At 35.3% G+C, this 26,200-nt stretch overlaps 1 protein-coding gene across 1 annotated transcript in view; it reads right to left on the bottom strand.

Moving 5' to 3' along the window:
• The window catches only part of WWOX (WW domain containing oxidoreductase), a 536,469-nt gene that overhangs the window by 494,032 nt on the left and 16,237 nt on the right, over window positions 1–26,200 (bottom strand). The window contains exon 5 of the mRNA XM_010585166.1: window positions 12,168–12,274. Within this exon, the coding sequence (XP_010583468.1) occupies window positions 12,168–12,274 (107 nt within the window). The remainder of the gene's footprint in view (window positions 1–12,167; window positions 12,275–26,200) is intronic.

Here is a 26,200-nt window from a genome sequence, read left to right as displayed (position 1 = left end):
ATTTTAAATTACTTTGCTTCATAATGAAAGGGTAGTTATATCTTGTGTGTACTCCCTCAACACAGCTCTAATAAATCTCAGTAACACAGTTCCAGATAAGGAGGAAAAAAAAAAAACCCAAAAAAAAACTAAGCACAGGAGAGAACAATCACCTTCCCATGCTTGACATTAAATAACAAATTCTGGCAGATATTGGCAGATATCTCAACACTTGCAAATTAAGTGTGGACAAATGGCTGCAGACATATAGCTTAAGTTCTGCCCCTTAAAAACAATCTTCATGCCTACAGGTATTTAGGGTCTGATTCAAAACTCTTCAAGGCAACAGAAAATTAGTATTTTCAGTGGGCTTTGGAAACAGACCTTTTAATGAGTAAGATGAATATACATTCTTTTGAATAGCAGCACATTGATATACCTTAGGTTTACAGCCTCTTACAAAATTAAGCATCATACATATTTTCAGCACAATGTTATCACATCTATCTACCCTAATGCCTTAACAGAGTTAAATAAGCAGATAATAATTCATCTTATTCATATGAAAATAAGAATGTCTGAGACACACCAAAGGTTTCAGTGATTGGTTTGTGAAATTACCTAAAGAACCACGACCACTTTGGACCCCACTTGGACCACTTTCTCCTTGGACACATGATAAACAGTAGCTCTCATCACACATTTGAAAAATCTCCATTTTAGCAAGAATGCATCGTAAATTCTCACAGCTAGCACTCAATAACACAAAGTAAGAAAAAAAGATAAAGTAACAGGCTATTAAAGAGAAGTCCAGGGGATCAAGTGAAGTCCAGTGCTCTTCTGTCCCCAAGTCACTGCCTCCAAAGATAATTATCAGGATAAAAGAGAACTAAAGGATGAGGAGAAATTAGAAAGGACAGTAAATTAAGCAAAAAATATGATGCTTTGGCTTCATAGTAATAAAAGATTTAGAAATATACTTGACAAGCAAACAAATCAGCAGTACCTTTTCAGCACTCTACTTAGCAAGTCTATTTTCTATACATCTTCTGTATTCCTGTTGAACTCCATCTATGCTTGTTTTATGTCATTTATGCTGCTCTGTAGTCATATAAGCCAGATAATTATCTTCAGTTTTATAAGCTATTGTGGATCACGAACCAAGTCAGTGCTTCTTTTGATGCCCTCACATTAGTCCCTTGTCACCGTAAAAAACTGTAAGTGATCCAGCAATGAGCATCTTTTTTTTTTTTTCTTTTTTTTTAAAGCATAACAATTATGCAGAGTCGTACTACACTGTGCTGGAGTTGCTATTTTCCTACTCTACTATATTCAGTGTTACAGTAGAACTGATACAGACCTTAATGTTTTTGTCTTTATCAGCAAGTATCCTTTAAACATTATCACACTGTCACAGCGCTGCAGATACATGCAGTACAGTTTAAGAAGTAGGAAGAAAATAATGCCTCTGCATTTTCTTCCCCATACTAAGCTTAACCAAGGAAATTTCCTCTACTTCCGAAGACTCATTTAACATATTGACAGACTGGTTACAAGCCTAAGAAAACAAATAAATCTTAAAGAACCAATTCTTCACATTGCAGACTGTGTGACCCATCAAACCAAACTCTTTGGGATCTGAAAACATTAATAACTCCAAAAGCATGAATGCTGAAACATCTCTTGGGTTTAGTTTTAATTTCTGAGCAATTTTTAGAGTAAAGGCCCATTTCACAATCATAAGTGATACAGAAAAGCAAGAAAAGAACACAACACATACTGGGTTAGCAACAAGTGTGCATTTCACTTAACGAATAAGACTACATTTTACTATGAAGCAGTTTCTTCAAAGTGTTGATAGACCTACGACCACTCAATTATTGTCAGCTAACATACTGTTTACAACTCGTACTAGCAGATACTCCATCCTGTTCACTTCTGATAATGAAATAAACTAATAAAGTTATTTTTTTACTGTGAAAAATCAATTACATGGAAATCTATGAGATGTTGAACGTAAGCATTAGGTTTTTTGTTTACTTTTTATAAAATTAAAGCAAAGAACCAATCTGGGGACAAAAATGACCCACCGGATTTCACCAGGACTTTCATAAAAAATTATCACAGTACATATTAAATCATTAGCGAGACACAATGCTGCCTGTTAGTTTTAAAATGCAGAGAATGAAACTCATTGCAGAAGCAAAAGAGGACCAATAATATAATTACAACACAGTGCCTGTGCAGTCTGAGTTAATGCCGTTATTTGACATTGCAAGGCTATGCCTTCTCCCACGAGCCCCGCTGGAGACAAGGTTCACTCTAATTGGTTCCAAAGCACAACCTACCAACAACAGCCTTCCTCCGGCCCAGGAATGGTAATTTCCCCACGACTGTAAATAGTGTTTGCAAACAATACAAACACGGTAATAAGAGGCTAGGTGGGTAATTAATGTGGTTACAAAGCAGCTTATTTGCATTTTTATTTAAAACTGCCTTCTTTAAAAAGCAGCTCAGATTTCTTTTTGCAAAAGGAGCCTTGGTTAAGGAATAGAGCAGTAATTACTCTCTTTAGGGGTTCTTTTATACATCCTTTAGGGAATTAGAATGAAAAGATAAGCAGAATTATAAAGGGAATCATGTAAAATATGAAATGCACTATAAACACTTAGTACTGTATTTACCATAAGCTAAGCTTGTCTTCTTCATTAATGGAATATATTACAAGCTTATGTTACAATCAGATTAATTGTGAAGGTGGTTAAAAAAAAATTATATCCAGCCACTTTAATTCCCCATCTCCTCTCCTCTCGCAGAACTGACAACCAGAAATCCGGTGATAGCAGAACTCAGTCTATGTAAGAACGCATCTACCTGGACTATAATAAATAAGTTTTCAATGTCAACAACACGAAATAGTTTTAGAAAATAGATTCTGAGAAAAAAAGGTTCAGAAGAAGATCAAACCCAAGTTACACCAGTATATGTAAAGTATCAGTGAAAACCAAACTTCTCTGCGCCCTATAAGTTAAACTCAACATACAAAGGCTACTTTTTTCTAAAGATAGGCATCTACAGACAGGTTTTTAATATTATTGAGCAAACGGGATTTCCTACTGCCATTTAATTGAAGACTAAGCATGAAGTGCAGTTTTAAATGGGTTATTCTGGGGTTTGTTTCTGGTTGGGGGAGGGGTGTCTTAAAATTTTTTGTTAAAAAGCTCATACTGCATTTAAGTAATATTATTACAAAGCTTTAGGCATGGTAGGGATTTTCTGACTCACATTTCCAGATTAAGAACAGCAGTGCTGTGCTAAAGAAACAGATCACTAAAAAGATCACCTCAACATTTCTATGTAAAAATTCTGCTGACTGAAGGAAAAAAATTAAGGAATGGTAAGATACTGTGACTTCTTTCAAAATTACATTTTAGATTTTTATATATACATACATATATGTGCAGCAGATGTTGGAAGGTGAACAGAATTATCAAAACAGAAGTAATTTAGTCAACTCAAAAGACAACTTTGTCTTTACTGGAGGAAATCATGGCAAATTCACTATGTTAAAACCTTTGCAATCTCATAGCTAGAGAGCACTCTGTTGGTTTCTATCAGCTGTCTACAGCATTATGAATTCATACACTAGCACAAAGTTCCAATCCAGCCTAGAAATCCAAAATTAAAGACAGAACATAGGGTAAACCATATGTTCCCAGACCATTTATTCACCACCTTATTCAAGCATATTTTTAGGAATAATGAATCTCTTGTACAAGGCACAAAACCAAAAGGAGATAAAGTGACCAAACCACTGCAAAAAATTTTTTTTTGCCCCCCCCCCCCAAAAAAAAAAAAAATTAAGAACACTCTGGTTCTATTCCTCCACAGTTAATAAACTCTGGCCATTCTGAAGGAAAGAACATCTTCAGACTAAATAATAGTTGCCATCGTGACAAAAAGTCTGTACTTGCCAGGTCAGCAGGGTCTTGTGGAATTCAAATCTGTGACAGTCTGTGCCCCTGCAGGACTTTTTTTTTTTCCTCCCCCCCTCCAAACAGTCCTCATGTGCTTCTTTCAGCAAGAAACCCTTTCTTTGGCATCTTGGCTTGTCCTAGGGATGGATGAAACAGGCAGTAACAACTGCAGAAGCTCTTCCATGATTTGATGTGGCTACAGTGAACTGCTTGATCAGAATAGCTTACAAACAGCAATGGACACTCTGCTCAAATGATATCACAGCCTTTTCCCTAGTATTGTGATAAAAGCAATCTTCACTTACCCATTCTTCTTAAGTACCATCATCTCTCCTAGCCATAATGCTAATCTGTTGCACCATTCTCCTTCACCAGCAACCAATTTTTCATTATTAGTACAAATCTTTCTGCTTGCCTTATCTATGTTTGTAAAGAAGTGCCAATTTATTTCAACATGCCTCATTATATGGGTTTTCCTCATATCCAGGAAAAAGAGGAAGGAAAACAAAGATTTCTGCCTTTTACAGAGTAGTTCCTTCATTCATGTTACCAGACCTTTTTAAATGTTATTTCCTACACATGTAAAAATTCCACGATGCTAAACCACTTCAAATTCCCTTCTACCTTACTAGACATTACTAAACTTTCTCCTGCATTTATTACCTATATTATCACCATTAAAAAGCATTCTCTAGTTAAAGACGTGCCAACAACATAACCCCAAAACTTAACAACAAAATAAAAACAACAACAGTACAAAATGTTTATGTCTATTTCCTTAATCCTCATTTATTAAATACATGAGTTCTGAGAACACTGGGTACTGATTTCTTTGCTCGCTACTACTACAATGGAAGTCAATGTGACTATGCAGGTTAGTGAGCATAAAGTATCATAAAAAGTAAATCTCTGCAGAGTCAAGAATTGAAAAGCCTTGGCCAGGGACCTAAGCTATTTTTACCATGCATTTTTCCTGTAAATTGTCACATGCATACAAAGAATTAATATTAATGATCTTTGCTTTATGTAACCAAAATTCTGTCTTTCACTGAGTGCAGTACAGCAAAAAAAAAAAAAAAAAAAACCCAAACCTGACTCAATATATCTGTAGTCCTTTTCAAGTAGATAAAAGCTAAAATATAGCCACATTTTTAAGAAGTATTTTCCTTTTTATCCGCTTTCACATTTAGCCTTCACTTTATTTTGAATCCCAGCTATGAACTGAACCAGAATAAAAATATTTTCTAGAGAACTGTATTGAGAAATAAAACGTACATCAAATTAATTAAACATTTTTCATTTATTGCTATTTATTGGAAATATAAGCCACATGAGGCCCTAAATGCTTGGAAAATGCCCACCAAATCCTTTAAAGCCTCCTGCACTCATTCACACTGTCTGGCTTTATATTTCATAAATGTAATTACTTCAATATCAATGTATTTATCTTGATAATAAAACTCTATCTTTAGTACAGTAACCATGCAGAGCTAACTACAGATGAAGATGTAGGCATGAAACAGTTCAGCTGTAGCCAGTACATCAACTCTCTAACTAAATGATATCAGTATTCAGAAGGATGCCCAACCCTGAAAGTTAGGGGCTTAACACATCTGCTGTATAATTCAGACTCTGTTTTACAGTGGTTTCATTACTAACCATAAAAACTGTAACAGTGGAACTGTATAAACAAACTGAACAGTGTTTTTACTGTAAAACATCAATGTAATATAAATATTTGCCTTTCCCTTTTCTCAGCATCTGTAATGAGAGCAAATTCATGCCATATGTTTACAGTGTACAAAAAATAGATCTCAACAATTCATCCATGTAAATGTTGGTTAAACTGTTTAATGTTTTTAACTTTGGGGCAGGGTGGAGGGGGGGTTAAGCACAAATTTCCTTGCAAATCATTAAAAAGCCTCTTGGCTTTTGTCAGTGGCTACATTCACTGATTCATAACTGTTTTTAAAGATGAATCTGGCAGAAGAACTTGAAGATCACAGATTTCTCACTGATAACAAGATCAATAGCTCTGACGTGTTGAGACACGTCCATGTGGACAGTTACCATCCCAATATACAAGCCTGCAAACTGGAAGAAACTGCTGCCTCAGAATGTATCAGAAGCCTTCAAAATACAAAAGCAACTGCTTTCCAACTTCTTATATTAACAGAGTGTATTAGCAGACTGTACTACATTTAATTTTTCTTAATGCTGCATATGCATGCTGCTACTGCTGAAAAACTACGTCTACCATTATTTAACAATTCACTGTCCATCTGTATTTGGAAAATAACTTCGCAGTGCACATCACTCTCTTAAGGTGTCTCAGCTGAGCAGATTACTCACAGCAATTTACTGAATTTTTTAACATTATGGCCAAAGTCTGGTCATACTCTCGTACTGGTCTCAATCAGTTTTTACTAGCACCAGTACTGGCTTATACTACCAATTCTCCACTAGTAACATAAAGTGGAATTCCATTGCAATTACAGTTAATTAAAAGATTCGTTCACTTCAGAAAGATCGGGATCACACCCTTAAAAAGAAGAAAAAGCATTATACTCAGCAGTGGCAATAATGCTTTATTTTGAGTGTCTATGGCTGCAACTGAGACAAGCTGACAGAGAATTTTTTTTTTTTTTTTGCATTACCAGTTAGCTTAATACAAGATACTGCCTCTTCCTGCAAGGCCTCTTCCCCATAGCGAAGTTTGGATAACTCCTTTTATCTTGATTCTTCAGCATGGTCACTATTCAGAGCACTGGAAGATGAAATATGTCTATACCTTGCAGGCTTTTCTAACTGTGTATTACACACTGATGGCATGTAAGCCAATCATACATAGTTTTAGAACACCATGCTTTAAAACAATGCAATTCTTTATTATAAAATAACAATACAATATTGGAAATAATATTTTCACAGAAATGCATGTGCTTTACCAGCATGATATTCTGAAATACTTTCTATTTTTAAGAGATTGCTTTTTAACAGCTTTTATTTAGCACCACTTTGAAACTCTTTAATTCTGTACTAACAGACTGTGGCTTCATTGAGTACTTACTACATCTCCAAAGCCATCTTTTACACATTCTTCAGTTTTCTCCATAAATGAAAATCTGCCACTAATCATGATGAGTTGTCCTCCCTGAATTATTCACGTAAGTTAATTCCAAGAACAATTTATTGTGCTGGTTCTAATGTAGTCTTACATAGTCTTGGTATGTAATTCCTGTATTAATAATCTGACCGATTTACAGAAAAAGCTCACAAAATTGACATCCAACAGATAGAAAAGGAAATTTTATCTTCTGTATCAAGATTAGCATCCGTTAGTATCAAGAAACTAAGACAGAAGAATATTTTACAGAGCTGTGCTGTATTCCACATACATACACAAAAAGTCGTGAACCAAGGACACCAGTGGAGACGAAACACTACGTGGGAAATCAGTCCCCCTCCCTTGAGAAGGAAACACACATAGTCGACACATGAAAACTGTTGCCCATGTTCTGTGTAAACGTGCTCAGTTTGCTTCTCATCTCTCTGCACTTTACAAGATTACAGCTGGAATACAAAGACTCACTTATCAGGTTTTAATTTCATTCAGTTACTTAACCAGCAAGAATATAAATCACTCCTTAGGTGGAGAATACGTTGGGGGAAAGGAATACAGCAAGGAGTCATGTTTATTTTCTTCATTTTCTTCATAGCCATCCTCTCTTCTCTTGTCACATCTCTACCTTGTAAGTTTCTACATATAAAGCAAACCCAAATTTTCTTTTTACAGTTTAATCTAATCCTTGATGTAGCTGTAGGCTTAACACTGAGGAATAATTACAAAAGAAACATTATACTTTTTATGAAATATTAAACTTACGATTTATCTTTTAATATTTACTTCAAAGACTATTTGACAGGAATAAGTGAGAGCTTCTTGGCAAGAAAAGCTGTGATTTATGAAATATTTTATTCATTCATATTCTTAAGTATTTTCTTGAGAATACCGCTAACATCTGGAGCTATGCAGCCTTATCCAAACATTCTGCTCATACTCAATTAGAAAATTATATCAATAATAATGTAAAATAAATTACCTAGCTTCTCTTCCTGGAGCATAGATTTCAGTGTTCGTCAGAGCAACTATGTGTACAAACAGCACTGTAGTGTTTTTCATTAAGCCTTAAAGTCAATTAAGCTACGAATTGGAACAATCATTCCTCCTTTGCAAAGTATTGATATTTTTTCTTGGCTGCTTTCAGGCCTTTTCACTACTCAAGGAGAGATTTATGTTTGACAATTTCTTTCTGATTAAAATGAATCATAACTCTAGAATTCTAATTTCCTCTTTTCCAAGCAAGAAATTATCAAACAGTTTTAAATTGATATTGAATGTCATCGTGCATGAACAACATTCTTTTTCGAGATATCAAATGTGAAGCTATGCTGATCTCTCTTTTTATCTGCTTCTTTTGCATACTTTCTCTTCCTTTCTATGTATGTATATAAAGCATTAGATTGTATGACTATAATCAACTATACCTCTATAAAAATTGTATTTGACAGACTAGCTAGGCAAGTCACATTAAAACTTGTCACAATACTTTCCATAAGGCAATTACCCTCTATTTGCAATATTAGCAAAAATCTGCTGTAGTTCAGAAAGAAAATAACTGGAATAATGCAGGTTGCAAACAAATGTCAGTTTTCTAAAGTAATTAGCAAGTTTGCACAGGTAATCCCTACTCAAATGGCTCAAACTCTCTATAAAACAGCTCTTCAGACATAAATTGTTAAAAACAAATTTTCTAGATTTGTCTCCAACAGCCAATTAAGATCAGTTTGAATTTGTTTTTCAAATGTAATGACAGCTAATCTGAAAATTCTTCTTTTCTCCCATTATTCTTCCTGTTTTCTCCAGGAAACAACAATTGGATTTTCCCAAGCCATTAGCTGTCCCATTTTCTCTTTATAAACTTGATTTTCAGCTTTCACTAAAAGTAGATTGAAACTGGGATTTTGCCTTGGAATTTATTTAGAAGTACAACAGGCCCAAAGAAGAGCTGCCTTTGTGCAGACATACAGTTTATGGCATTCCAGAAAAGGATATCACAAACAGACTTCCTAAGGGAACATGCTGGATGGTTTTCCTAAAAACTGTTACATATGCTGTACTTTATTTTCAAATGCTGCTGTAGGTTTGATTTTGGGATTTTTTGTTTTGTTGTGGTTTGGTGGTGGTTGGGTTTGGGTTTTTGTTTTTTTTATTAACTACATATTTTTCCAAATATATTTCAGGCTTTAGTTAATACAGAGCATCAATTAGATAACTGTATCAAAACTTGAAATAACAACAGTTGTTTCTTTATAAATTTTTAATTATTTTGTCCTCTTGCAAAATAAGCAGAACTCTCTTTTTCATCAGACAACAAAAAGAATGAACAAGGAAATATTCTTTGTCTGACATTTAAACCTTGAGTACTAAAGCATACTGTCGCAGAGAAAAGCTAGCACAGGATACACTTTGCTTTTGGTAATATACATATTATAGAAATACCAATTTTATTACCAACATGGTACATATTACCAACATTATGACATGTAAACACACTAGAATCCAATATGGCAAAGACTTTTTTCATTATGAAAGCATAGTTCATGCAAATTAGAAGAAAATGGGGTTTGGACATTCAGTTGAAGAGTAGGAACATATTTACCAAATTTCCACCCCTCAAAATATCAGAGGAAGACAGTATTTATAGTGCAGCTCAGAGACTTAACCTCAAAAATTTACAAGAAAACATAAAACAAGTAGGTAGCACTGTTGTTGCCAAAAATACTACCTGAGTAACATGAACATGAGGCTTTGTAAGGCTGCATCCTAAACAGCTGTATTTTTTTTAAAATTGGTTCCAAATTGAAAAGTAAACCAATTTCTTTTCAATAATTTTGCTTTCCCTAGCTACAAAGGAGACAAAATACTGTGGATGCTTTGAAGTTCTTTATAACAGGATAGTTGCAGCTACATATTGAGAATTCATCTGAACCATATGCAGAGGTTGTTTGACACTTTTCTTAAACTCTTTCATTTTAGGAAAGAATTTTCAATTAACAACTTCCTGCTCTGTAGCTACACCGATAAGCTAAAAATTAATATTTTACATCAATATTTTAATATTAGTATCAATCATTCAAATTAATCTTTGTCTCTTTGTTTTCAGTAACTGACTTTGGAGCAGGTTTTTGTGTTTGTTTTCCTCAAGATTGCTTACAATTTGATGTAAATTTTAAGCATCTTGTAATTCATCAACTAATTCTCTCCTGGTTACACACTCCAAGTAATTAAAGTTCAGTAATAACTTATTCTTTCTGCTCCAGCACCTGCATTTCATTTGTTTATTTTCCCAGAGTCATAAATCTGAGGGACTGTCAAAGTGCCATAATATTAGTGCAATAATCAAAGTTAATTAGTCCCTCTCAATAAACAACAACAAAGCCATTACAAAGATGCATTGAAGGTTTTCCAGCTACCCAGTTTACAGATGAGATTCTTTTCTGAACAATTAGAAATTGAAAACTGTTAGTAAATAAATGTAGTGTTTCTGAAGTAATTTGACCTTCAGCGATCTTCATTCAATTAACAATTCATTAACTTTTGGTGAGATAATATAGGTATTAAGACAAGTACTCCTGAACTCCCATTGCCTTCAACGTGCTCAGAGATATGCTTAGATTAAGGGGGCAATGGGATATTTTTAAAATAAGTTACTCAGTACTGCCTTATTTTAGTTACATAAAAAACATATGTATAGCCATATTTAGCGGGACTGGGACTACTAAATTTGAAAGGCAGAACATCACCAAATCCAGTTCTATTGAAAGAGAATGGAAAGATGAACTTTAAGTAACACACGCTACGCTTGCCCCAGTTGGAATTCTCTTGGAATTCCATGCTGTTGAAATAAAAACAAAAAGAGAACTTTAAAGTGAAGTATTGAAGGGGAAAGGAAGACATTTTTCCCTCTCAATCCTTTATTGCAAATCATTAATTTCATATGGGCAAGAGAAAAAGGCCTAAATCCAAAGACTGTTTCTGGAAGAAAGTCACAGTTACAAAAATTAGCAATATTATAAGCATCACTTATTTGGAAATACTTACTTGTAAATAAGCACTGTTTGTTTTGCACTAATAAATATTATAATTATCTGTAGACTACTTACGTGTAAATATTAATACTACTGAGTGCTCTCCCATATCATCCGGGAGCAGTTGAAATATTTTCAGAGCTTGGGAAATAAAGCTAAAACACTCATCGCTAATTTTAGCAGGAAAGAAATAAAATTCCGAGAATCTGATCCTACGGTTTATTACTCAAGTAAAGTGTATAGGACTGTGTCAACAGATTATCTCCTGGAAGTCAGCAGTCATAGCAAGCTCAGACAAAAGTAGCCTGCAATCCTTACTAGCAAGTAAATGATTGTGGGAGGAATAAATTAAGAATACTGAATAAATTTTAATAAGGGCCTTAGAAGATCCAAAAAAAGCAAAAAAAAAAGGGAATGGGGGAAAGTTAGGCGTCAAAGAGAAACAAGGGAATAGACAGTACTGAAGAGCTTGTATTTGCATGACAAAATGGAAGAAAAATGAAAGAAAGAGGGAAGAAACAGGAAGGGGGGGAAAAAAAAACAACATTGAGACAGACCACCTGGCAGCAGTGTTGTTGGGCCTGACAGACTAGGAAAGAAGAGGAGGGAAACATTTTTTGTTTTGAAAAGGGTAAAAATGATACTCTGAAATCTCTCATAGTATAAAAACTATGGATAAAATAGTGGCTGTCTCTAACATCCAAGTGTGTACATTCTCCTTCAGTTAGTTACAAACTTTGGTTCTGGAAATGTCCTGTCCTATGAACTATGAAACATGCCTCAGTGGTTCTTTCAAACATTTTCACCCTTACAAAGCATCTGGGTGTAACATGGATAACAGCATGTCAAGCCTTGCAGTCCAATACGATCATATGAAATGAAAAATCTCTATCACTCATATGCCAGTGACTGAACAGGATATTACAAAATAAGACAAATGCCTTCTTCCTTAGATTCTCGCATGGCAATGTAATATCTATTTAACTGCTTATACTGCACAAAAGACTGCATGTCTTGAAAAACATAGCTTAGTGTTGAACACTATATACATTCACTTACCCATTCCACAAGAATGCGTTGTACAGCATCATTGCCTCTTGACGTATTTCTGCAGGCCAGGATAACATATGCCCCATGTAGTGCAAGAGACTTTGCAGTTTCAAAACCTATGATAAAACATTTTCCTAGTCAGAAATAGATCTCAGTAACAAAAGAGAGCTATAAAAGTACCTGAAAAGGTGAGTCACGCACTTAAGTACACTAACACTACCTGCAGTCTGACTACCTGTTTGATAGTCACCAGGACCCAGCTTTTAAGAGCACATATGAAAAAAGGTAGACACCTCAATTTGAGCAGGTCTTTGGGACAATAATTTTATCAGTTTTGTGCAAAATAGACTTGCGATCTTCAAAAAGCTGACACAATTTCTCTGCCTCAATGTCTTCAGGTGTTAAAAAAGCAGGATAATACTTACTCCTTGTTTGACTGTGAAGAATGAGCCATACAGTGAGACTGCAGGACTATTATGCCCGGCGACATCACACTAAAAGTGACAGAGTATTCTAAAACAGAGCTCTTGGCTCTTTAGATGCACAAGTAGCCTTTGATTCAGCAATCTGAGGACCACCTGTGGCAGGGGGATCATCCAACGGGATGTGTGAGGGAATAAGAATAAAAACCACATAGAGACAACTACTCCTTTTTCCAATCCAAACATCACCCCATCTGTAGAACACTGCTGCACAATACCAGGGATCAGAGAACTATCCAAGCGTAAAACCATTCCCAGGAGGGGACTGTCAAGCTCATTCTTAGAAAACAAGATTTTGTCGAAGGAGATCTGTAATCTATATGTGTGGGGTTTTTATCCACGCACTTTAAAATCTTTGCTAAAGTTTTCCTTAAGTCTTCTGTGCAAAGTCAACTCACTTTTTGTCCCATCATCAACTGATATATGGAGAACAATTTTTCACAATTGTTCTCATTATGAATAATCAATCAAATACCATGCAGCTTCAATATATTGGTTATAGTATCACGGGGCTAAAAGGGTCACTGGATGTACCGGATGATACAGAGAAAAAGTAATCCATGAAAAATTCCCTCTTTTGCATTACTCACTGATATGACTTAATCTGCAAGCACATTCTTTCTAAATCTGAAACAAGTGGACAGACAGTTCACACTTTGCTGCAGTTGAAGTGCAGCATGAATCTATATCCCAGGTTTTTTTTCTTTCATGCATAGAACAAAGTTTCACAGTGAATTTCTAAATGACTGTACACAACATTTTTTGCAATACTGTTAATCATTTCTTCCGCATTCTGAATTTGGGCACTTCATTTCTCCTTTCTAAAAGGAGACTTCAGATTTCAGATTAATTCCAGCTTGTTAATTTAGGACTGTACTGCAATTTAATAAGATCAGTCCAAATTATGAAACTGTCCACCAAGAGCTGCAATTCTTTCCACCTTGACATCATCTGCAAGCTTTGGAAGTGTACTCTGTTTCACTGTTCAATCCATTAATGAAAAGCTGCACAGAAGTTGGTCCAAGATAAACTTCATTTAATTGGAAAAAATCTGTGAGAATTTACACCAGGAGATGATGAGTTCTTAGGAGTGCAGAAAGCCCATGAAGTGCAGAGAACTGAGCCAGAAACTGCGTTGCTATCAGGGTGAGCTACGACTTATTTGTGATGTATTCAATACTATCACTGGGTGCCTATCGCCATGGAGAACTGTGACAACGACAGTAACTTCCACCTACCTGAAAAAGGCGTAATGTAGCTTAATGAGTTCCAATTAGACAAGCTTAAACTAGAAAATGAAGAATCAAACTGAAATGCCCAGCAATTTGAGTATGCAAAGAAGTCAAAGAGAAGAGGTATTTGTTTTAGCTTTATGATATTTAAAGCACATTCACGTTTTCCTTTTTAAAACTGTTTACCAAAAAGCCTATTAAGATGGGCTGTCTCACTTCCAAAACACCCTGGAGCAACAAAATCCAGTTACTGCACAAGACATAACTTACATTATAGAAACAACAGACACAAAGACGAATTTATAACATTTTCTGCAATTACATACTTAAGGTATTTAAGCCCAAGCAGTTTTCTTGTATCTCTTTTAAAGCCATTCATTGTACCAAGCAACTTTAATTACCTGGGTAATTCATTGCATGCACATGAATTCAGCTACAGCATATGCAAAGATTTCCCCTGTTCCTAATTCCACTTCAAGCGTATTTAACTAGAATTTGTCATGTAACTAATGTAAGACATGTTGTACCAGAGTACTATTAGCTAGCTGTATGCTTCTTGTTTTGCAGCAAACACACACTTATTTCGACCAGCTTACCATATTATTAAAAACTAGTTGGGATGCCTGGGAATACAGTTTTTCTACTGTTATACAAAGATCTAGAGCTGACGGCCAGTTTAATTAGCTAAGCGTGATGACGTTTTGCTAACTCTACCCCATGTCACACTGTGCAAAACAATAAATTCCATGCCATTCTCTGTTACGGTTAATAACTTGATTCTCATTATAAATTAAACTGAGAAAGATTAAAATTTAACCATGTGAGTTACATGCCGCAAATTTAGTTAATTTTTATACCACCTTGATTTTTCTGTGCAAACTTGGAGATCAGCGTTAAACAATCCTCTTCAGGACATACTCACTCTTTTCTGGGCTACCAAAGGATGATTCTTCACCCTTAGGCAATCAAGTTCTGGATCTTTCCATGAAATTATGTGCTTAAAAGAACTTTTTTCAGAGGATTTTTAAGCAGCAGTCCATCCTTCCATTCAAAATACTGCCCAAGGTCAAGTGCTGATGTGTCTCCCCATCAGATGTATTTTAAACTAACTCATTCATGAACACTTTCGCACTGTATTTAGGACAGCTAGATTTAGGCAAAAGGAGAAAAACATATCCAGGTACCCCAAATCACACAGAGGTTCCAATTCAACTACTGAATTACTGGCTGTAGGTAGGGATTGTATATAACTATTACTACTTGACCTTCCCATCACTTTACGTGGAGCATAATTCATAAGGCATCTTTTCAGACCATCTACCAGATGAAATATATCAAGAAGAGATAACACAATGTCTTCTTCATAGAGCACACTGGGGTTTAAGTATGATCTACCTACCAACTTGCCACTCTCGAGAATGCAGTATTTTTATATATGTCCTTAAAATAAAGCTTCGTAGACCTGAAAATCCTCATTAAGCAGTACAATTAAGTACCTACAGTTTAAGAAACAACAATGCAGGAGCTTAGAAGAACGCAGCTTCTGAAACACCTGAAGGAGGAGTTTGGAAGCACCTCAGTATTCAAGTCCTTTTACTGCATTAGCTCTTTGTTTCTTCTGCAAAAATTAATGCTCCTTTCCTCCCTCAGTGTCACATAGCTTAAACAGATTGGGAAAAGCTTCTAGCAGGGTAGAAAACTTTTTTTAACAGATTCACTGTATTAACTTGTTTGCCAACAACATTTGTTCTTCAGCAAAATGTAGCCATGTTTTCAATATACAGTAAATTTTAAAACCTCAGCCTAACACAGGGATTGAGTATTTAGAGTAAAAAAAACTATTTAAACTCTATAAAGAAAAACCTTGCCTATCTATAAAAACTACATTGAATCAAAATCCACATTGAATGTGGTTTCATACACCAAAGTTAAAGCACAAACATCATAAACATCCAAACAACAATAAAACCTTAAAATAAACACTATCACCACAGTGGGGTTAAGTAGAGAAACCTAAATAGCTATGTTAAGGACATGCATAATTAAGGAACCAGAGCAACCTTAACTCTACAAGAGCAACTCTGTGAATTTCAAAAGAAGTTTTAATGAAATCTTTGGTTCACTTAGTCTGAGACTGCAGCCACCAATGTGCTCCCTTAAGGCGACACAGCCCTTTCACAATGAAGAAACATTAACAGCAATGATACTATTTTCTTTTCCAGGAAACAAATCATATCCTCCAGTGGTGAATCTTCCCTGTACTATACAGCTAGGGTATTCCAGCTGCAGAGCTATTTAAGCCAGCTAAAACAGATAGCACAGCCTACTGCCAACAAGAACTACTGCCATTTACATTCTGCCTAGCTGCAATGGCTGGCAAAGGGCGTACGTGGCTGAAGAAAACTGTGCCCAGCCTCAGTGTATTATTGTTCTGTGCTTCAGTTTTCAGATTTCAAAGTAAGCAGCTCAAAAAAAGCTGCAAAACTTGAGTATCTTCTTATAGAAAATCACATTACATACTAGCAGGTTTTTTGAAGTAGGAACAACTACATTAGAAAAACAGCATAGGACAATATACTTGAGCATCAAGGACGGCCAATTACAAAGAATAAGATAGATATTTCCCCCAAATGTGACAGAAGAACATGCTTAAATAACATACACTTTGGAAGAGCAGTCAGTGTATTTAAATACTCTATACAATACAATGTTGAGCAAATGTTTACAAAACTAAAATAAATTTCAAGTGATTGCTCTGGAAATCTCAAGACGCAAGACTGTCCTGAGACCGAGTACTCTTGCTCTAGCTGAATGAGCTCCAATCTGACACTCAAAAATGAAAATCCTGTTTAAGACATACATAAGGATAAACATTATGGCACAGCTCTCTACATCAGCAGCTAATCTAAAGGACTGGTAGCAGAACTAACAAGAGAGCCACAAGTACATGGGATTTGCTACAGACATTTAAAACTCTTCAGCCCTTTACTTACAGCATGTTTTTCATAAAGACTCAGAAATTAGCAATCAGTTTCATTCTTCACCTTCCATGATGACTGTTCAATTCAATACTCATTCTTGTCTATCTGCAGTCAACTACTATCACTGAATTTTGGGCCAGATTTTCAGCTAATGGTCTCAATTAACGAGCAGTTAGCATCGATCAGTTAATGCCAACATTGTGTCAACATACACCAGATGAGTGTATGGCTCTGTCAAACGGTGCAACCTCCTCTGTAAAATAGAGAAAGAGATTCATTGAGTGGAAAAGTAGTTCAGTGATTTCTTGTTTAAATAAAGAGCACAGCATGGAGTCCATTTATCATTGGGGGACATTTTGTAAAGAATTTGCATCATGCATTTATATGTTTTAAAACATTCCTTTATTTCAAATATAAGAAAGTTTGAATACACAAGAAGAAATTCAAAAACATTTCAGACAAGAGCAAGTTTTCTTCAGCTTCTCCACCTTCTTCCAAACTCTCCAGGATACCTTGGATCTGTCAGTTGTAACACATTTGAAATGCAGTGATACTGTCTTTCTTTGCAACAGCTTAGTCCTCAATGTAAAAGCCCACAGGGTTCACTCACGTTTGGTTTCTTCAAAATCATTTCTTCCTTTCTCTCCACCAATAGAACAACTTTGGAGGCCCCGAGATTCTAAAACATCTTCACATGTGCTTGAGTAGTGATTTAAAACTGTCATGAGTCCAGCCTTCCTTGAGCCCTATGTCACAGGCAGTTTGAATGTAAACTAAAAGGGAGTCCAGAAGAAAAACTTCTTCCCTTCCACTACAGTAAACATAGCAAGATCATCACGTAAGTGAACAAAAGTGTTCTGTGGAATTAGGAAGTGAAAAGTATTAACCTGCTTGTGTTACATATTTCTGGCCTTTCATACACTGATGGATTACTTATGCACTGTAGAACAGCAGAAACCAACTCGAATTTTCTAAGCACAAACGTATTATATCACTAAAAGTGCTTATTACTTTCACAGCTGTTTTCAGGTTTTTCATCTTCCCCACTGAACTGTTCTCAAATTTTCATGTTGTTTTCTGAATTGCAGCAAACATCTATTGGGTCCTTATAAACAGACAGATGTCCCATCTGCACAGTGAAATCAGTAAATTTTCAGAATAAGTCTGGCTAGTTTTGGAAATATTTATATTTTCTTTAAATATAAAATGGGTCAGAGACTTGTACAAAATCATTCTTTGAAAAACTAGTAGCTGGAAGAGCAATATCTTTTCCATATATAGTATTATGATATTGCAAGTAAAAATCCAACTTCCAACGAATAGGAAGGTTTTTATTTGTACAGTTTGGTGGTTCTTGGGAATGATCAATAATTTTATATAATCTCCATAAAGTGAAAGCAACAGCTTTTGAAATTAATTCTGCAATCCAGAAAATATGAAACGTTAATTAAAACACTATTGGCACTAAACATAGATGAAAAAATACTTTCTGGCCTCTTTCACTCAAGGGCAGTATAGCCACTAATTCAGGAGTTCACATTTAAACTCTGATAGCGTACAAAACATAGAAGTTAAGAGAACTCCTTCCTCCAGGCAGAAGCAATACAAAGGAGAATGTACAAAGAAGGATGCTATTTTCTTGGGTTTTTGGTCTCCTTGCTCTAAGTTCTTTCCAGAAAAAAATAACTTCTCAGACACTTCCTCTTGAACTAAGCATAGGCCAATATGTATGTAGCACTTCAATTTTACTTTGGTTTAAGATCTTCAGGAGAAGAAAAATATTCTCACTGTTTGGCCACTGTGTTTCTACAATACAAGTCCAATACCTTACCTAGAAAACCTATTGCATGCACAGAACCAGCAGACTCTTGGCAGTTTTAAGCCATCAGACAGAGGCCAGTATGTATGCCTCTTTTTAAACCCTTAACATTCTGATAAGGCACAACAATTTTTAATCAATCATCAGAAAGTTCATCTGCAACATCTGATCATCATCCAAATCATACTTGATTTTTTTTTAATGCAGAAGTAATAAAAGTATCAAAAAAATATTCTTCCAGGTAGAAGATGTTACTCCCTTCAAACACTCTTTGCTTTGAAAACAAAGAAAAACCTTAAGAGCAGAACTCTGACAGAATATACAATTTTTTTTTTTTTTTTAATGCAACATGTAATCATATGAAATGCAGTTTAAGTCCAGTTTTACTACAGAGGAGAGCTGTGAAAAGGTTAAACACTCAAGAACTTGCAACAAATCATCTCTATAATGCAGAATAGACTCTCATCACAACTGCTGCATCTCAGCAAACAGAATAGGTGTTTTTTGATTTTGCGGACCCAAGACAACTACATATAAATGTAAGAGACTTGTCTCCTAGTCATCACTAGATTTATTTCAACTTGGAAGACCAAAACACCAGTGACAGTGAACCATATCTTCTTATTCAACACTCCCTCAGAAAAGGACTAAAGCAGATTCGAATGTGCTAAAGATAAAGTGATGAAGAATGCGGAGTTACATAAGCTCCTTTTCAGGTTGAAATACTTTAACACTGATGTGTGATTTAGGGAAGAATCTTCTGCAACTAAGATTGTCATTGCCTGTGCTGGTGGTTTAAGGGTACAACATCCAACAGATCTTTCACATGGAGCGATGGCAGCCACACGCAAAACATCACATTACGGACAAACTCATACTTTGCAGAGCCCAAAAAGTACCATGCATTCTGTATCAGGATTGCTTGGCCACAATCACTCTGCTTCAATAAGAGTATTTAGGATAAAATCTTACAGATGCATTATTCAAGTTGCTCCAAATGCAAGTTTTCAAGCAAATAAAGCACCAAGATATTTTTAAGAGACTAAATTTAAAATGCACAATTCACATCAAATACTAATGCTGCCCTTGTTTCTGTGTGTTTGCAGGCACATGGTAATTACACATACTGATATTTTTCATTCAAAAGTTTGATGTTATATGAAAGATACATCCTGCCTCTCCCTTTGTGTGTAAATTGGACAAATGTGTTTTTCTTGGAGCCATGAACCGCAGAAAAAGCCAACCAAAACGAAACAGGATGACTAATGCATTGGTTCTGTTTTCCATCTAACCAACTTAAAAATATGCACTCATTACACATTACGCTTCTTTGCAATATACTGTTCTGGGAAAGGCAAAGTTATTCTTAACAGTAAGTGCATTCCCATTGTCACTGACAAAATTCAAGGTATTTTGTTTCATCCGAAGGGATCACAATACTAAACAAATACAAAAAAACATCCTTAAATTGACAGGATTATGAAGTTCTGTGACTTGCTGTTCCTGTAAGAAATTTAAAATGCATCATTTGAGGCAAAGAAAGCTAAACTCACAACTGAAGATGCTGCAAGCAAACAAAAATATAGAACAGTGACTATGTCAGGCACATACATTACAAATATGCTGCAACTAAAAGCCAAAAAGTTGCAATCAGATCTGGTATGTACTCTAGTTGTACTGTTCAAAGACCCCCACCAACTCACTCTAAAATACATTAAGCAAGACATGTACAAAGCTTGGACCTCAGTCCTTTCAGCTCTGTTAAGACCTAACACTGACAATCACCTCAGCTATCCAAAGGCACAGCCTAGCAGCAGATTCAAACCCACATTTCCTATCCTTTATGTTGTAGTTGCTGCTATCCAATATAAATATTGCAGTAACAGCCAACGGTTCCAGTCTGGAATGAACCCTAGTGTGAGATGCAGCATATTAAATACAGAGCCAAACTACTGGTCAGGTCCCATGATAAGACCTTGTTTTAGTTGTGTAAAGTCAATTCCCACCAACCATTAAAAGTCCGCCCCTAAAATACAAGGAGATGACTACCCTGAAAAACTGTGGTTTTGAAGTAAGCTAGATATTCTTAAAGAAGCTTAATTAAAACATAGGGGGAGACAGAACCAAAACTGAAATTTAATACTAAACTGCACAGATCATCCCAATCAAGATTTCTTTTTTTTTCAGTTGCTAGGTCATGTAAATACAAACAGGTCCTGTTAGGTGCCTGAATAGATGAACAGTAGCCAAGGATTAGAGTGAAGGGAAGAGAAGGAGAATCAGAGTGAAATCCCAGTTTCATCATTCATATCTACTCCTTGCATTAGATGTACATCAGCAACCAAAAATCCCAGTCAAGAAGGACTCAGACATGCATCTTTCATTTCAACTATTCCCAAAGCTCTGTTTAAATAATATACACTCCTTTAAGAGGGGAAAAGAAAGTCTCAGCTTCATGTTTCATCTCACCTTTCATCTATTAAATGATAGCATCATGCTCCTACCAAATCCCAAACAAATTTTTCCTGAATATTTTTTAAAGTATATTGTATCAGTCCAATGGACATTATCAAAGTGGCATTTTACCAATACTAAAATAATTTGCAGAAATTAACACAACTAGTCATATCTTAGCATCACATCTGCAACTGAAGATTACTCTGAACTTTTTATTCTCAGTGTTTCTTCAAGCATAGAATAAATCCATGTTTTCTTTTGATCGTCTTTAAAAATGACATTGTGGTTTCTAGTAAGGAAGTCAGCCAGTTTTCCCAACACAAATCAATTATTGTATTTAAAAAAATATATCAGAATTTAGCATTTGGCTTTAATGTTTAAGGAGAATTTATTAGAGAGTTTATTTTTCTGTGCGCATATATTTTTCCCCTTGTAACAGATAACGTATCACAGGGGAAGATAGGCATCTGAATATGCAGCAACTCGGCACACAACTTCACATTTTCTAGACAAAAATAACCTTTCCACCTAAAAGTCCATCTACATGTATTATTACCAAGTCAAACAAAAAGTTATATACATTTTAAAAGAAACCTGAGCTAGCAACTTTGTCTCAAAATGAGCAGAACTCATTTTAGTGTGACTCATACTCCTATTTTTAGTTAAAAACCTAAATTACTCTATTCAGAATTACATATGCTTATATTCATAAGGGATAAAAAATATTTTGTTAGACTACAGTTATGTAAATACACTACTTCTAATTTTTTATTGCAAAATAAACACTTCCAAAATAAACACTTAACTGAAATCTAGAGTAGCAGAAAACAATAAATCTGCCTGCAATGTAAGTCAACATCCAACCAGCATCTCAAATCTAGATCAGATCCAAGAAGTCAAATTTGACGTGACATTTAGGACCCACTATTTCCCAGTAAGCAATCATTCCTGAATGTTTAGTCACTATGGGTTAAGTGACCAAGTTTTTTGTTTATTTGTTTAAATAAAGCCAGTCTATTGGCTTTCAAGTACCATTACTTGAATAGATTAAGGAAATAACAACATTTTTGTGCATGCTACTGTAGCTTCATCGCTATTTTATAGCGAAGTTGAAGCAAGCTAAAGAGAAACAGTGGCAACAAAACTTACAACAGTCACACACACAAAAAATAATCTTTAAGGATTTACCTAACATCAGTAGCAAGTATCAAAGGCCAACGATAAAGAGACTCCAGTTTCTATCTAATCCACACACCCTTGGAAGGCTTTGTGTTCTGGGAAAGTGCCAGCATTAAGAGTATTCATAACTGACTTTATAAAAAGTCTGATCAGATATCCAGCATCAACTAGGTTTTGAAAGCTGTTTTGAGGGGCATATATATTTTTTCAACTCATCCCCAAAACTTTGGGGCTTTCTCGCCCCCCCTTATTGCTACTACTTTTAACACACCTTCTTAGACAAGCTTACTCAAGTGACCAGAAAAAAGCCCAGAGAATTTAAAATTTATCTTTGACTGCCTCTCTTGTGCTTTTTTTTTTTAAAATCAGATATTTTTTTAAAAAGTTCCAAGTTCAGAGAAATGGGGTTGGCAAACTCTTCTTCTCTAAAGCTGCTCTTTGCATCAGCAGTAGCTTCAGGCAACACAACAGCTTTTCCCACCAAAAAAAAAAAATGGAGAAAAAAGCCAGAAGTTGTCTAGTTTCTTTTCAAGTATACTTCCGTTCTTCTGTAAGCCAACAGTATCATAGGTTTCTGTACTGCTGAGCTGAGCCCTAATTAAACATAACAAAAAAAAAAAATCAGTTGCATGTTTTGAGTCTCCTTTTGGCAAGCACAACAGTGCAATGTTAATAAAAGAAGTAAATTTAATAAAGAAGAATACTTCATCCAAGGCAGAATAATTAAAAGACATACTGTGCTGTCAGCTGAAGTGCTAGATCCTCCAAGCTTTAATCCATAAGTTATTTCATGAGAAATACTCAGTGTTATGTAAAGATACCAAGAAAGTACTACAACATAAATCAGACCAAATTTCTTCTTAAAACAAACTTGATATTTATTTCAGTTACACAAACAGTGAAAGATGTTAAAATTAGTATACTAGACATTTTACAGATAAATACTAAAACAAGGTTCTGTCCTAAACAGCTTACAATTTAGGTTACAAAAAAAGATGTCTTAGAGAATCAAACATACACAGCTAGGTCCTGTTCTAAAGAGCTCACAGTTTGTGTCATGGGGGAAAGCAACAGATGTGCAGACCAAAAATTTAAACAACACTACTTGATTTCTGGCAGTCACTACCCACCTCTGTCTTTGGGCAACATAAGATAAGACAATTTGTTTAGTTAAGCAGCAGCAGAAGATTTTAATACAAGAGTCATTTCAGAATCCTGTAAAAAAGAACTGAGTACAGGGAAGATGCAGTTCATTGTTCTTTCTAGTGCAAGCAAAATAACCCAGCACATAAGAGACAGCTAGCAAAGGGCAAGATAACAAGATGTGGAGGTTTGGGAATTTATACAGTCCTGGGTTACCTCCTTAAATTCTAGTTTTTCTGGATTAGATGGTATTCAGGATGGGTACCAACCTCCCAAGGTTCAAAACTGGCAAACCTTTTGGGCGTACTTTAAACTACGAAGGAAAGAGGGAGATGGGAAGCTGTTATGTAACTCAAATGATCCATCATGTGGTTCCGACATAGAAAGTAAGGCAGGAGATGGAATTCTGAAACAAAAGATGAAGAATAAGAACAGTATTAACAAAAAGTGTCTATACACAAAAGCAAGGAGAATGGGAAGCAAGCAAGAATTAGAAGTCATTAAATTATAATGTAAGGCAATGGGCAAAAAAATCAGACCTCTTTGCCACACTTTCAAGAAAGGCATGAAAACATATCATGCATCTTCTCACACCAAAACTAATGTATGTTTTTTTAGATAACATTTAAGGTCTACCTGCTAACAGCTGGAACACTAGCAACCCACCGAAGAGCTCTATGACAACAATCTTCTAAAGCAAATGACTAATTACAGCTGCACGTTCTGTAACAATTTTTTTCATCTTCCAAGAAGTTAGACCTTGCCAGTTTGGGGAAGGGGATGTTAAATCCAAAAATACATATGCTTACAAAAGTTTACATCTGTAAAGTAGGAAAAACTGCCAGGTGAAAAAGCACACTAAATGTTTTCTAAAACATACTGTTTTTCTGATGATACTATACTCTAAAATCTTGAGTCACAATTTGCAACATTACTGTTAATTAGGTAAAAAGCATTACTTCTACTGATAGTCAGAATCTAGTGCTGAATAGTTCACTCCACATTACAGAGACATCAGGCTGTACAATTCCTGATCTCGTATTGTCTGCCTTGTCCATGACAGGTTCCCCAGTTAAATGACCAAATCTTAGTTTATGTGTATGAAGTCTAGTAAGTGATATTTATTCATCAAATTACATCATATACCATTATGAAACATATTTCTGCCTTACATTCTAGATATGTAACTTTTTGTTTTACAAGAGATAAGTGTTTAAAGTACCAGACACAAAGAAGAGAAACAGGAAGTCTAGGTCTCTATTCCTTTGACCACAGATTAGATTCAGAAACAGATGCAGTAAAATACCTTTTCAAGGATCACAACCTTCATTCACTCAGGATGCCAAAAGTGTGCTGCCAAGTAGATCATGGACATTTTTATGTGCTCTTCATCGCCTATCTTAATAAGGCACAAAATAGTCCAAATTTACCTTCAGAATTAAAAATCCTTCAAGGAGAGTAAGATTTATACCCCTCAGCAACTGCTCTCAGCTGGACAGACCCAAACAAATAAAGCACTTTTTGGAAAAGCTTTCTTTACACATTTCTGGTTACCATATTTTCTACTCTTAATATATCGTAATTACTCTTTCTGGTAAAGAATTAGAATAGCTTCCAGAGGAGTATACTTTTTATCCTGTGACAGAGCAATCTAACTCCCACTTTAAATTGGAATATGGACACAGACATAACCTGTAAACTTAGGTCAGTTAATGCAGCCATATGTTGCTCCATATGTAAAATAAGACTAATCACACATTTCTCAAAATCTTAAGTAGCATAGTTAATGTCTGCAATGTACAAATGTATAGAAGCAAGAAATACTGCTCATGCTTGCCAATGGCAGAAGAGGAACACAACCAGAACCTCTCACAGTTCTGGATCTCTGAATACACAATATAATATTGTTTTTCTTCAATTTGGTTGTGTTGGAGGAGAATGAGAGATTCTTCTTGCAAACTTTTAAACAAACAGTGAATTTTTACACAAAGGCAGATTTTTGACTAACCATCACAAGAGAAAAATGCCCCACAAGTTTTATGAACTTGCGTTTAGATATCAAAAATACAGGAAACCAATTAGAGAATGTGCTTGGATAATTAATTAAAGCTGCTTGGATAAAGAATAAATAATGAGGAGGCAACAAACGTACCTTCTACAAAGATAACATAACCTGGAAAAAATGAAAGATTTCTAAGCAACACTCATTTTTCTGAGCCTCAAGTCACAGTGCATGCAAAAGATCTAAATAAATATATCCAAAACTGAACTGTGACAGTTCCTTGTTCACACAGATATTATTACTATCAAGAACGTATGATAACAACCAGAAAACCTAACTTCACAAGTTTTCTCGCATAAAGGAGACACTAAGAATAGGAACTTAGAAACAGTGACCAAGGTAACTATACTTAAATGAAGGAGAGGAAATGTAAAGCATACTACTACAAAACTATTTAGATTTGAAGACAGACGGTTTGTAGGGAGCTTTCTGAAGCAACAGATAAAGTACTAAAAGCCACCATGTAGAAGTACAGCAAGAAATCAAAATGAGCTATGTGTTACAGGAACAGAAAAACTGAGGTTATACAGCTGAACAGAAGGCTAATATGTGAAGCCTTTGTAAAAAGAAAAGCCTATAGAGGAACTGGAAAAAGGAGAAAAAAAACCAAAAAAAAATCTTTCACTCACAGAAGAAAAATAAAAACAGGAAGGCATAAGACTTAGTGTGTGGTCAGTAACAGAACTA

This window comes from Haliaeetus leucocephalus, unplaced genomic scaffold (genome assembly GCF_000737465.1).
Source record: "Haliaeetus leucocephalus isolate CR32 unplaced genomic scaffold, Haliaeetus_leucocephalus-4.0 Scaffold92, whole genome shotgun sequence".
Lineage (NCBI taxonomy): Eukaryota > Metazoa > Chordata > Aves > Accipitriformes > Accipitridae > Haliaeetus > Haliaeetus leucocephalus.
The sequence above is the reverse complement of the archived record's forward strand: the minus strand, read 5'-3'. Positions and strand labels throughout refer to the sequence as shown.